Source organism: Poecilia latipinna, unplaced genomic scaffold, assembly GCF_001443285.1.
Source record: "Poecilia latipinna isolate Pla-1442-1.1 unplaced genomic scaffold, P_latipinna-1.0 Scaffold150, whole genome shotgun sequence".
In the NCBI taxonomy this organism is placed as follows: Eukaryota; Metazoa; Chordata; class Actinopteri; order Cyprinodontiformes; family Poeciliidae; genus Poecilia; species Poecilia latipinna.
Window position 1 is genome coordinate 336,811 of NW_015112766.1, and position 12,960 is coordinate 349,770.

General features: G+C 40.2%; 1 protein-coding gene across 17 annotated transcripts in view; it reads left to right on the forward strand.

The window, feature by feature from the left end:
* The window catches only part of ppfia1 (PTPRF interacting protein alpha 1), a 45,173-nt gene extending 35,330 nt beyond the window's left edge, over positions 1-9,843 (forward strand). For 7 of the 17 annotated variants that reach the window (XM_015029338.1, XM_015029348.1, XM_015029343.1 and 4 more), the window contains 7 exons: positions 1,988-2,014; positions 3,577-3,752; positions 4,114-4,211; positions 5,504-5,679; positions 7,408-7,476; positions 7,544-7,712; positions 8,925-9,843. In XM_015029338.1, the coding sequence (XP_014884824.1) occupies positions 1,988-2,014; positions 3,577-3,752; positions 4,114-4,211; positions 5,504-5,679; positions 7,408-7,476; positions 7,544-7,712; positions 8,925-8,986 (777 nt within the window). In that variant the 3' untranslated portion in view covers positions 8,987-9,843. Of the gene's footprint in view, positions 1-1,987; positions 2,015-3,576; positions 3,753-4,113; positions 4,212-5,503; positions 5,680-7,407; positions 7,477-7,543; positions 7,713-7,896; positions 7,960-8,902 lie in introns of all 17 variants that reach the window. The other 10 variants (XM_015029345.1, XM_015029350.1, XM_015029347.1 and 7 more) reach the window with 4 other exon arrangements.
* Positions 9,844-12,960: the final 3,117 nt, after the last annotated feature.

Here is a 12,960-nt window from a genome sequence, read left to right on the forward strand (position 1 = left end):
GCCTGCAGGGCCTCAGGCCGCCTGCTTCAGGCCGTCTGCTTCAGGCAGCCTGCAGGGCTTCAGGCCGCCTGCTTCAGGCCGCCTGCAGGACCTCAGGCCGCCTGCTTCAGGCCGCCTGCAGGGCCTCAGGCCGCCTGCAGGGCCTCAGGCCGCCTGCTTCAGGCCGTCTGCTTCAGGCAGCCTGCAGGGCTTCAGGCCGCCTGCTTCAGGCCGCCTGCTTCAGGCCGCCTGCTTCAGGCCGTCTGCTTCAGGCCGTCTGCTTCAGGCCGCCTGCAGGCGGCCTGAGGTCCTGCAGGCGGCCTGAAGCAGGCAGCCTGAGGTCCTGCAGGCGTCCTGAGGTCCTGCAGGCGGCCTGAAGCAGGCGGCCTGAGGTCCTGCAGGCGTCCTGAAGCAGGCGTCCTGAAGCAGGCGTCCTGAAGCAGGCGTCCTGAAGCAGGCGGCCTGAAGCAGGCGGCCTGAAGCCAGCCGTCGCTCTCTTGTTTCTGTTCAGCTAGCCAGTTCTGTCCTGCTGGTTTAGTTTGTGCTTGTGCCTCATAGTTGATTAGTTTTTTAAATAATAATTTCTTCATTTCTTCTTTGTTTTCCTAATTAAAATGATGCTAAGATAAGTTTCTGTGTAACCAGGCCGTTTTTCTGGTGATTTTATTCCCCCACCGCTGGTTGATCATTATGAACATTACGCTCATAAAGCCCCATTCAGACATTTCATCGTATCTAAAGGTCCTTCCTGGATAATCTCAGAGTTTCCTTTAGGTGTTTTCAAGGTTTGGAAAGTGCTTGATTTCTGCATAAAGTCCTTGAAAGTTCTTGACATTCAAACTGCAGTTTTGTAATAATTTGCAATCTTGAATTAAAAGCTTAAACATGGAAAACATTATTTACAGTTTAAACCAGATATTGTCATACACCTCATAAAAAGACAAACAATTCATTTTAAATCACACATTCCTTGTTTTAAGTTAGTTAGAATTACCAACTTTAATTCTAATTACTAAATAACAGAAAACTTAGCAATAATAGTATTTATTTTCTCCCTGCTGTAGAAAACTATCACAAGACATTATTAATAAATCTAATAATGATGCCATATTATAGTGAATTTTTAGATCATTTGATTTGCTTTTATTTCCAAAGTGTGGAACTGGAAAGTTTGAAAACTTGCTTTGAAAGTTTCACCAGGGAAACATGTAAATATCTTACTGAAGGAATTCATTGATCTGGGTTTGAGCCAAGACTGATCACAAATCACAGAGTAATTATGCTCTAAAAACACTTTTCAAGTCAGAGCACACCATATCTGATTAAAAATAAACACTTTCTCTGTCACTGAAGTCCAAATTTTATCTGATTGACCCTCTGATTGATTAGGACACTGGGATGTTCACATCCTGCAGATTATTAGAGAAACTTTAGTCATGGATTATGAAGTGAACTATGATGTGAAAAGTAATTTAAAAATTGGTCCTAAACTAGATACTTTTATCTGATTGAACTACATATATCTGTGTGCAAAACACTACATTTCTAATGAGGCTACTGTAATGACAGCACATGTGTAGCAGCAAAAACGATTGTTCCTCCTTCTCCAAAATGGCGGATGGGTTTACAGTCAAATCAGACTTTGAGTAAAAATCGTTTTACAGACGTGAATGAGTCGGGAGCAGAAGTGACTGAATACACACTCACTGGATGCATCACGTCTGAAAAGGGCTTTAACTGGCAAAGATCTGAAATTATGTAACAATTAAAGAAATCAACACCTGAACTTGTTTGTTTTAGATAAAATTAGAACAGAATCAGGTTTCCTTTAATCAAATAAATGAATCCGTCTTTCATAACTTTTTTCCTGCCTTTGTGTTTTGATTTTAATTTATTTGTATGTTTTTATTATTTTTCACGTGAAGCTGCTCTAACCCTTCACGGCCGCCTCACTAACCCCTCGCCTTTCTGCTCTTCTCACCATGCTCACTAACCACGCTAACACCAGGAGGATGACGAGGGCAGCTGGGCCCAGGTTTGCACACATTCTGATGGACTCACACTGAGCTGCATTAAACCTGCTGCAGCTTCAGAAGCTGCTTCTTCACTATTCTAATTTTAAAAAATAAGACATAATAAAACAGCTGAATAAATCCTGTAAAGAATAAAAATACTTCAGAAGCAAACTGATGCAACTGTGAATGTAAAATTAAGAAAATGCGACCCAGTTTTATAAATATAATGCTGTTCAGGAGGTGGAACATCTTTATGAATCTTCATCACTCGGCTTATGTAAAGTTTCATGTTGCTTCCCCGTCACTTTCATAGCAGGAACAGCCAGTGATGGGAACACTGTGGTGGCACTTTAACGAAACCATTTAGAGCCTTTAGCTTCCTCTAATTTAATTTTTCCAGATAAATTCTAAAATACCAATTTACTTGTTGAAATTCAAGCAGATGTTCATATTCATGCTTTTATTTTGAAGTGGGTGGAGACTGTTTATGCAGCAGTTCCTTTTCCTCTCGGTTTAGTAAATTAAGTTTATTCTTTTCCCAGAATGCATTGCTGCTGCAGTTCCACAGGAAACAGTTTAAAATCTACTGAAGTCCTACCTTGGTCACCAACAGAGTTAGCAAAACTCAACATTTATAAAACTGAAACTGAGTGGAAGGTTTGTCACAGAGAATCACTTTCACTGTACAGGCAGACGTGTAATGACCATGTTCGTCCTGCTGAGGGCGATATAACACATGTCGTTGACAGGTAGCCTTAGTGCAGCTAACTTTTAGTTAGCATTGGCCACCACTGGGAATCATATTAACATCAGTACTGGCTGATCAGTAAATATCAGCCTTAACAGCAGCAATAATGTAAGATGCAAGTTTTAGTCCAAATTTTTATTTTGGGACTTTGTGTTGGACTTATTGCAGCTGCTGTAATATTACTACTGAATTTATTCATGTTAAATATATATATGTATTAGAATATGTTGTATAATATGTCCATTTTACTTATTGATAACAGTTAACAGAAAAATTAATAATAATTCTTCCCTTATTGTTAGATATCTGACAAAAAAAGGACGCTAGACATAATAAAAAATAATGTGGACAATAAACAATTTATTGAGCAAAACAGGTAAGGAAAAGTCATTTTTGACTCCCGGAAATTAGTTAAAAACACAGATTTATTTCAAACTACTTTTGAATGCAAGAGATCTGGTGTAAGTTTAAATATTTTAATGCAAAAATGCGGATGAGTTAATTTTCTGTACATTTCTTATTTTTGATGCATTTTGTTGATGTTCAGACTTCAACCACAGGGCAGATATGATCTTATTTTATCAGAATTTTCCTTTAGACATTGAAGTTTATAAAATATTATTCAACATCTCTATAAAAAGAATAAAATCATAAAACATTTGCTTTTGGCATCATTAGCCAAAGACTCTTCCATTAATAAACTTCAGAAGCTTTAATGTAAAAAGGTTTTTGTCTCAGTTCTGCTGTTTTCAGTGTTTGTTGTGAAAGGAGCCAGAATGTTGGTGGGTTATTTTCTTTCTGACGCTCTAAGCCCAGTTCGTTGCGGCCTTGCAGACACTGGCGTACGGAGACATGAACCACGAGTGGATCGGGAACGAGTGGCTGCCCAGCCTGGGTCTGCCTCAGTACCGCTCCTACTTCATGGAGTCCCTGGTGGACGCCCGCATGCTGGACCACCTGACCAAGAAGGACCTGAGGGGGCAGCTGAAGATGGTGGACAGCTTCCACAGGTACGACTTCACATGCAGCCTCCTTGAACAGGAAGAGGTCTCAGCCTGAAGTGAGAGGAGAGAGCGCCTCCTCTGGGTGAAGGGCTGCAACCTCAGACACCCGTCTAAATGTTTGGACGGGTTGTACTGAAATATGTACATTTCCATCTGGGATTAACTGAGTATGTCCATTCATTCATTCATGGAGAGATTATTAAATCCAACAGTATGAATCAGTTCGGTTCCTACAGACTGAAAAAATGTTTGGACTTCCACATTATTCCTCAACCTGTTTACATCCTGCATCCATCCCGACTTACTGTGTGTGCGTGTGTGTGTGTGTAAACATGACCCAACTGCTGAGTTTGTGTTTGTGCAACAGGAACAGCTTCCAGTGTGGCGTGATGTGTCTGCGGCGGCTGAACTACGACAGGAAGGAGCTGGAGAGGAGGAGAGACGAGTCCCAGCTGGAGCTCTCAGGTAACAAGCCACCTGACCAGCTCCTCCTGCTGGTGGCTCCCTGACACTGCAGGTTTCAGCAAACACATTCAACCTACAAAAACTATGAAAACAACTTTTCTTTGCAGTTTAGCACACATTAAATTTGCTCCTCAGCCAACTTCCTGGTGCATCTAAATATAAAAATGAATTGTTTTCAGGAAAATGTCTCTGATTGAGTTCCGGACATTGGAGAAAAATCAGTTTGAGGTTCATAGAGAAAGAACAGGAGAACTTTTTGAGAAAGCTGCAGTGTTTCCTCTAGATGATTTCTGCCCAGACCTATTGGACCAGGTTCCACCACAGAACCAGCCCACAGAACCGGTCCAGCTCTTTAAACAATGCTGTGAGGTAGTGTTGTCAAACAGTCGAAAAAGGTGAAAAGAAAGCAGCATGAGCTGCCAGGCCCAAATTGTTCTGGTGGATTTTATTGCTCAACATCTTTTTGTTTCCTGACATCCATCCGAAGTATCCAGAAGCTGTTATTATTATACAAAATAACGACACGCCTGCTCTTCATCAAACCATGGCAGGAGAAAACTGGTCAAACCAAACAACAAAGTCTAGACAAAGAATCAGGAAAAAGGTTATGATTCTAATTTACAAACTCATCTACTATTGCTCTTTTAATATTGTAAGTTAAAATGTTATATATACTATTTGTTTTTTATAAAATATGTAATGCATATAAATATTTATAAAAAGTTTTGTATTGTTTATCAAAACAATACAAAACAAAAACAAAAACTCCATTTCATTGAACCCGGTGATGCAATATTTAAACAGGAAGTGCTGGGCTGGTCCCGCCCACACACCTGCTCAGGCTGTAGCATTTAAAGGGACAAACCATGATGAGTATAAAAGAAACTAATGAAGAACTTACCAGAAATACACCTTATAACAAAACAAACTTTCAAACGTGTTTATCTAATGGTTTAGAAGTGTTGGTTAAAAAAAGGCGAAGGGATGTAGACTGCAACGTAAATCTACCAAACAAACCTGGGACAGTGATTGAAGTAAAGTTTCACCAGCAGTGTTTAAATGAAAGCATTATGTTCAAATGTAGACAGAAGAAATAAATCAGAATCATGAACAACAGCTGCAGAGCCTCTGCAGGTTGGTTCACTCCCAGGTTCTGTGTTCATAGAGCCACAGGAGGCCCTCAGGTGGAGCCCAAACGTCCCTCCAGTGGTACGCCTACCACAGTTTGAGAACCATGGAGAGCCAAAACAAGCTCTCTTTAAACAATAAGGTTTGTGTTTCTATCCCTTCAGACGTTCTGGTGTGGACCAACGAGCGCGTCATCGGCTGGGTCCAGGCCATCGGCCTCAAGGAGTACAGCAGCAACCTGTACGAGAGCGGCGTTCACGGAGCGCTGCTCGCCCTGGACGAAAGCTTCGACCACAACTCACTGGCTCTGCTGCTGCAGATCCCCACCCAGAACACACAGGTACACACACCAGAACACACAGGTACACACACACAGATACACACAGGTACACACACCAGAACACACAGGTACACACACCAGAACACACAGGTACACACACACAGATACACACAGGTACACACACCGAACAAACAGGTACACACACCAGAACACACAGGGACACACACACAGATACACACAGGTACACACACACAGGTACACACACCAGAACACACAGGCACACACACCAGAACACACAGGTACACACACACCAGAACACACAGGTACACACACACCAGAACACACAGGCACACACACGCTGCATGTACTCGCCCGCTGTGATGTAAACATGTAGGCGGTGAAGGAAATGGCCCCTGAAGTGGGCGGGACTTCCTGATTAGATGGGTGTGTTATCTGAAGGCCTGTAAGATAATCTGAGAGTAAATACTGCAGTGGGACTAAACAGGTTTAGATTAAATAAAACAGGAAAGTTTTAACTAGGAGTAAATATTCAGTGGAAAGTTTGATGAGGAAAAGATCAATAAATAAATATTAAATCTGAGATTAGGACTTGCCTGTGTGGAAACTTGTTTGAACCTTAAATCCCCTGGAGAGGAAATCCCAAATCAGGAGAGTTTCAGCGTAAACAAGACGAAGACAACATGTAAACAAACTCTGACCTCCCAGCTCCAGCTGTGAGGAAAAGCTGTAGAGACCAGACACAGAAATGTGAGTTTCTTACTGACCGAGTTTCTCCGTGTTTCAGTTCCTCCCAGCTTGTTTTCCTCTGCTGCTCATGATTTCTGTTAACTTTAAATCCTGACAGGAGTTCTGAGTTTTTATTGAAGCTCAGCATTCAGCCACCTTGCTGCTGCATGTTGAAGGATTTTATTTTAAAACTTGATTCTGAACCATAACAAACTGGGAAGAAATTGTTTTGCGGAAACATGAAATATATAGTTTTTAAAATGATATCAATAAATTTTATTGATCCACATTTAATTACAGGCATATTTAATGCATTATTTTTTACTTGTAAAAAAATTAAATAAATACTCCATAAGTTATTTATTGTAATTTCGCTCTCCTCTCTCCGTGTTTTATTGAGTTTGCATTCAAATGCATCCTGTCTTTAAATGAAAAATACCTATTTTTTATACATTTTAATTAAAATACATGTATATAAAACAAGGATTCTTTGAATTAAATTAAAATGTTATATATACTATTTCTTTTTATAAAATATGTAACACATTATAAATATTTATAAAAAGTAATCAATACTAATTAAATAAATACCTGATTTTCTAAGCTAAACTCCATATAATAAGGTGGACATAGTGACTTTTTCCAGCTTATTGAACTTCATGAACCAAACTGGGTTCTCAGTTTATCAGTAAAGTTTTATCTGCCTGGTTTTCTGAGTTACTGACTGAAACACGTCAGGTTAACATGCTTAATACTTACTACTCAGCAGATAGAGCAGAAAGGCTGCCAGTGAAAACCCTCTGATTATTATCATCACCAGAAGATTTATTATTAGATATTCCCAACCTTTATCCCTGCAGGGAAACCCTTATTTGTTTATTTGCAGTCCGTGGTTTGTAGTTTACATATTTAAACCGTAAAATGTCTGCCAGTGGATGATGTGTTGGAACTCTACAGGTGCCAAAAAACAGGAGTTGCTCCAGGTTTCATGACCAAAAACGATAAAGTGCGTGTAAAGATGCGTCTGTTGTGAACCTGCAGGCCAGAGCAGCGCTGGAGCGCGAGTACAGCAGTCTGATGGCCGTCGGCGCGGACAGGAAGGTGGAGGAGGTGAGAAACCGACAGAGACCCAAACCGTTGGTTAGAACCGCTCTCAGGATGACCATCTTTCCTCCAGGATGACGACAAGAACTTCCGGCGCGCTCCCTCATGGAGGAAGAAGTTCAGGCCCAAAGACATGAGGGGAATGTCTCTGGGTGCGTCCGACACGCTGCCTGCTAACTTCAGAGTGACGAGCAGCAGCGCCGCGTCGCCCTCCGCGCAGCCAAAGAGAAGCCCCATGGACGGTAAGCGGCAGGAGCCAATATTCTCCCTGCATGTCTCCACTTTTTTCTGACTGGAGTAAAATAGATCTGAAGGGCCGTTGGGCTCAGACTACTTGTGTTGATGCTTGTTGAATGGCTTTGCTGAGCTGCTCCTTCTCACTAACGGCATGTCTCTGCATGCGGTTTGACCAACATGGCAACGCAGGAGGTCAGTCTATACAGAGGCTGGACACTGCCACAGTCAGGACCTACTCTTGTTAACACAACGGTAAGGTCACACACACCAACTGTCGAGATTCAGATAGAAGCAGCATACGTACGGAGCTCAGTCAGTGCCATCTGAGAAAATTAAACAGGTTGTAGTTTTGGAAACAAGAAGTGTTTTTTGCTCCAAAAGTGAAAAGATTATTACTCTTAGGATTGAAAGTTCCTAAATGAACATTTAATTTAGCAGTAGAAAGCGATCAAATTTTTAGTTTTATTTTTTTGACAAAATAAGTAACCTTTTCGATTCAAATTTTTGAATACATAGACATAGGAGGTCTACAAGAAATATAATTATAAGTTTTAATCTGTTCTTCCGGTTCGTTAACTACCAGATGGGAGCAAAATGTTATTCAGATTTCCACAGTTTCAGGACTTCCTTAGAAATGTAGATGCTGACATTAGCGTTAGCTGCTACATGTTTAGCATTGAGACTTTATTTGACAACTCCTTTTAGAACAACTTGAACAACAATAGTTTTTTCCAGCGTCCAATCCAATCAGTTTAGAAGCGGAAATTAAACCCAGTGAGCAGAAAGAAACAGTTTTGTCATCCATTGCTGTTGGTGGATGTGCATCAGATTTATAGACTTAAAAAACAATGCAAAAAAAAGTGATTAATTCCTTTGAAATTTTAATATATTGAGATCTATGTAATTAATCAAAAACTAATGCGATGAAGTTCTGGTTCTAACAATATAATAAAAGTAAAAATGATGTCCTGGAAATGCGTCTTAGGTTTTCTTGTTGGCACTTCTGGAGCTCCGTATGGTTTCCCTGCATTACTCATCTGAAAGCAGCTTTCTTGTGTCAGAAGTTTCTGCTTTAATAACACGTTTTACGCCTCTTCTCTCTCTTTCCATCCATCCATCCATCCATCCATCCATCCATCCATCCCTCCATCCCCTGCTTCTGCCCCGCTGTCATTGGTCTCTCCTCCCTTCTCAGTTTATCCTCATTATTTCTATAGGTAGCCGCTGGTCAGAGGATGAAGGGGAATTCCCTGCTTTCAGAACCAGGATGATGAACTGAAACGAAACTAAAAAGGACGATTTTATTGACGGAGCAGATACTTCCTGAGAGGAAACTTTCTAGAATAATCTACGTTTTTATGATATTTATGTCAACCAATGGGACTTTTAATTGATTTGGAGTTATAATGTAACCTCTTTTTGCCTCTGTCCCCTTAATCAGCCCAGTTTTTAAAACCGTTTGGTCTCAGATTTCTGTAACTGAATGTTTTTCTCGTCTGGAGTTTGTATATTTCTACCAGCAGACGTTTTATCTAATCTTTTTTATAATCCTGATTATTGACCAGATGTATGTTTTCCTTCTCTAATCATTGAATTTATTCTTAAGTGACTTTAATATGACATATAACTTAATTCATATCTTTTTGTAGCTCCTGACCTGTGAGTTTATGTAAATGCGGCTCTTAGTTGTGTGAATATCAGATTAATTGCTGGAGTTTCATAAACTCCGAGTCGTCTGTCGCCTTGAACCGAACTGCTGGCCATCCAGGGCGTGACGACAAATATCATGTGAAACAGATTTTTTTCTGCTTTCCTTCTGTATTTTCATATCTAATACCAAAATATGTTAATCCTCCAGAGTTGAAGCCATCTAACAGTAGCAGGAATCGATCCGCAGGCTGCTTTCAGTGAAATCAGACCTCCAGGTTTTATGAGGAAGCTCCCTCTCGCCTTTCCCTGCAGATCCCTTTAATCCAGCCTTCCTAACCTCCGGAGAACCCACAGACGTCCTCGCCGGTCCAGGCGGGCGCCTCGGGCTCCGTTAGCGGACCAAGTTCACCGAGGCCTCAGCTGATCCCCGCTGCCATCACGTCCTCCCATAAACCTTTTTTAAAATTACTTTGTACTAAGATTTTATACCAAGCCTTATTGTTCTTAACTCCTTCCCTGTCCCTTATTTATTATCAGCCATCCGCGTTGTCTCGTCCTGTTCGTTCCCCAGAAACACAGGTCCTAACATCCGTCTCCATGGCGATGCAAAAGGAACCAACGTTTTTTTCTTTTCTTGTGATTTTAGTCATTTATGCACAAAGCAAATCATGTTGCTGTTTTTATTCCTGCTCCTTCTGTTGAATCTTCTGATCTTGTAACAATGATGTACAGTCTGAGTACTTATAAACTATTTTTATCACAGTATTATTTATTGCTTACTTTCAATAAAATACTGAAACTTATTTTCCACTGCAGATCCGAGGCTGAGCTTCTGGCTTGACGTTTCGTGTTGCGTTTGTTAGATTCAAACTGGTTTTAAGGACTTCTGACAGGAACCATGGCACTTTTTTTCCCCCGTTTTCAGTTTATATCATTAAAGCCAAATTAATTTTGGCCTTTTAATTATTTGAACCTCAGTGGATTTTTTAAAACAACGTTAGATACACAATTTTGAATTTGAGGATTTTTGTCTTATCCCGGAGAATCAAAGTTATACTTTTACAGGCTTAAATATATCCACACACACCTTGATTTAAAAAAGTAGATCAGGAAGCAAAGAAATGAAAAAAACAAACAAAAAAACTACCGGTTCTATAAAGAAGGGAGGTCAAAGGTCAACCAGGATGACATCTGAAGTATGTTTGATTGTTATGAAAAGTATGTGATCAACCTGCTAAGACATTTACTGGTTATAACTGGAGTGTGTGTATATTTAACAAGTTTGAAAAAAATCTGACTTCCAACCTAAAAAACAACAACACACAATTCAAGTTTTTTAAAAGCTCCATAATATTACTTTAATCTTGAACATAAGTGGATGGAAACCTCTGACCAGCACTATGCATACTGAGGTCAGTAAAGCTCATCTTTACAAGTTAAACCAGAAAACTGCTATTTGTAATCCTAAACAAAAGCTGGAGTCTTAAAACCAGAGGAGAGGAGCCTAATCAAATAAATAAATAAATACATAAAAACAACGTGATTAATGGTTGGTTTAAATGTTCACTGGCAGATGGCCTCTTAAAAGTTGTACTAAAACGTCAATTTTTTAATCATTTGAGAATTGTTCATGTTCATAAATCCAGGAATATCAAAGCAACTCACCTGATATAAGCTAATAAGTTTGATATAAAATACAATGTTTGCAAAATGTCAAAAATGGTCCAATAAATTGTAATTCTCTAAGAAAAAGAATATAGGTAGCTTACCTGAAAGTCTGAATAGTTAAAATTTACAACAAAACTTAAAATATAACTGTAAATCCATATTTGAGCTTCCCTTTTTGCTGAAATAAATTTTATAGTATATTTATTGAAATGTATGTCTGTTTTTAATAAGTATTCTTATGTAGCCTGCAATCCCACCGGTGTTGTATTATAGATTTATGAAAGTAATGGGGGAAAAAAAAAAAAAAAGAGCTCGGTTTGGTACTTCTGGAGCTCTATACCACCATGGAGCAGAGAGCTTATTTACCACGACGCCCCGCCCATTTGTGACGTCAGGGCTGGATCGGGATATCGGGAGAGCCGGAAGAGTCGCGGAAGGAGACGTTGCGGTTTCCACAAACGATTCGCCTTCAAACCGGACCACATCTACCGGACGGGACTGCGCTCACCAGCCGACTGGAGTGAACCTTTTTCTGGGTGACGGTGAGTGTTAAAACCCCCGCCATGGAGCGGGAGAGCTGATTCCAGGTGATCATTCCAGAAGGAAGGCTAACGTTAGCCTGCTGCTAGCTGGAAAACTGGAACAGGAAATACCAGAACCAAACTGACCCACAAGCACCACGGTTTCATCCCAAATCTCAGTTTTCTGCTCGGTTTTATCCTCTAATGTTGCTTAATGTTCATCCTGGACGAGTGGGGGAGGAAACTAACCAGCTGAGACGCGACACGTACACATGTATGTTCAGATTTAACCGTTAATTGGCTGATTCAGAGGGAGGGATCGGGCTAATTCAGACATTTATACCCTGATCTGATTTATCAGGAGGAAACTGTCTGAGAGCAAAGGTCAAAAATCAACTAACAGTGTTTGATCAGACTCAGTCACATCAACACACCTCCTCAGCTGCCTGAAAGGTGAGCAGCAGCTGGGTGTGGTTCTGCTGAGATTCCTGTCATGGACCAGTAACCATGCAGGTTCCTGCTTCCTGATCCCACCTCGACCAGTGGAGCCTCTGATGAAACACAGATGCTGGCTGTCCACACGCTGCTGAGTCAGGAGAAACCCAGAGGAATGTGTCTGATGATCCCAAAATGGCTCCAGAGGGAGGTTCTGTTCTGCCACTACGGAGCAAAGCAGAAAACAGACCCAGACCCACCTGGTGGTCCTGATCCGCCTGGAAATAAAGAGACTGCAGGGCCATTTACCAATATCGAATAAAATCAAATATTTTCTGAATAAATCACTTGTCATACTGTTGCTTAATACTTCCACTCATTAGTTACTGTGTGGAGAAACTCACATAAAACCAACATAAAACCTGACTGCATGCTCCAGAAGAAAACTGGAATTATAACTGATTATTTTCATCCAACTGATAAAATATTTTTGACATTGCATACTTTATTTAATGTTTTCTGATTTCATTGAGCTCAGAACAGCAAGGTGAAGTGGTTCAAACTTAGACTGATTTATTTAAACGACTGAAGGTCAGGATGGATATTAAAACAGTTGGAGAGATTCAGGTGTGGAATAATTGTTGAGGAGTTAAAATGATGGTTTTTCATTCTTTAATTTAAATGTATATAAATTATTTGCTAAACAATAAAATTTAGTTTGATTGTTTTCTGTTGAATTGATTTTCTAAATCCATGATATGATTTAGAAAAACATACGAGTGATTCTGCTGCTTTGATTTTGATGATGCTTATAAACGAAGTGAAGCTGTAATGAGCTTCTGCTTCCATCTTCACTCTTTGGGGCGACACTTTGTGTTCTTGCCATTGACAGGAATTTAAATATCCATTTCCATTTTGTCTTGTTTCCTTTAAGCATTGTGTGTTTCTTCTGTTTTTACTTGTGTGGAAAAGTTAAATT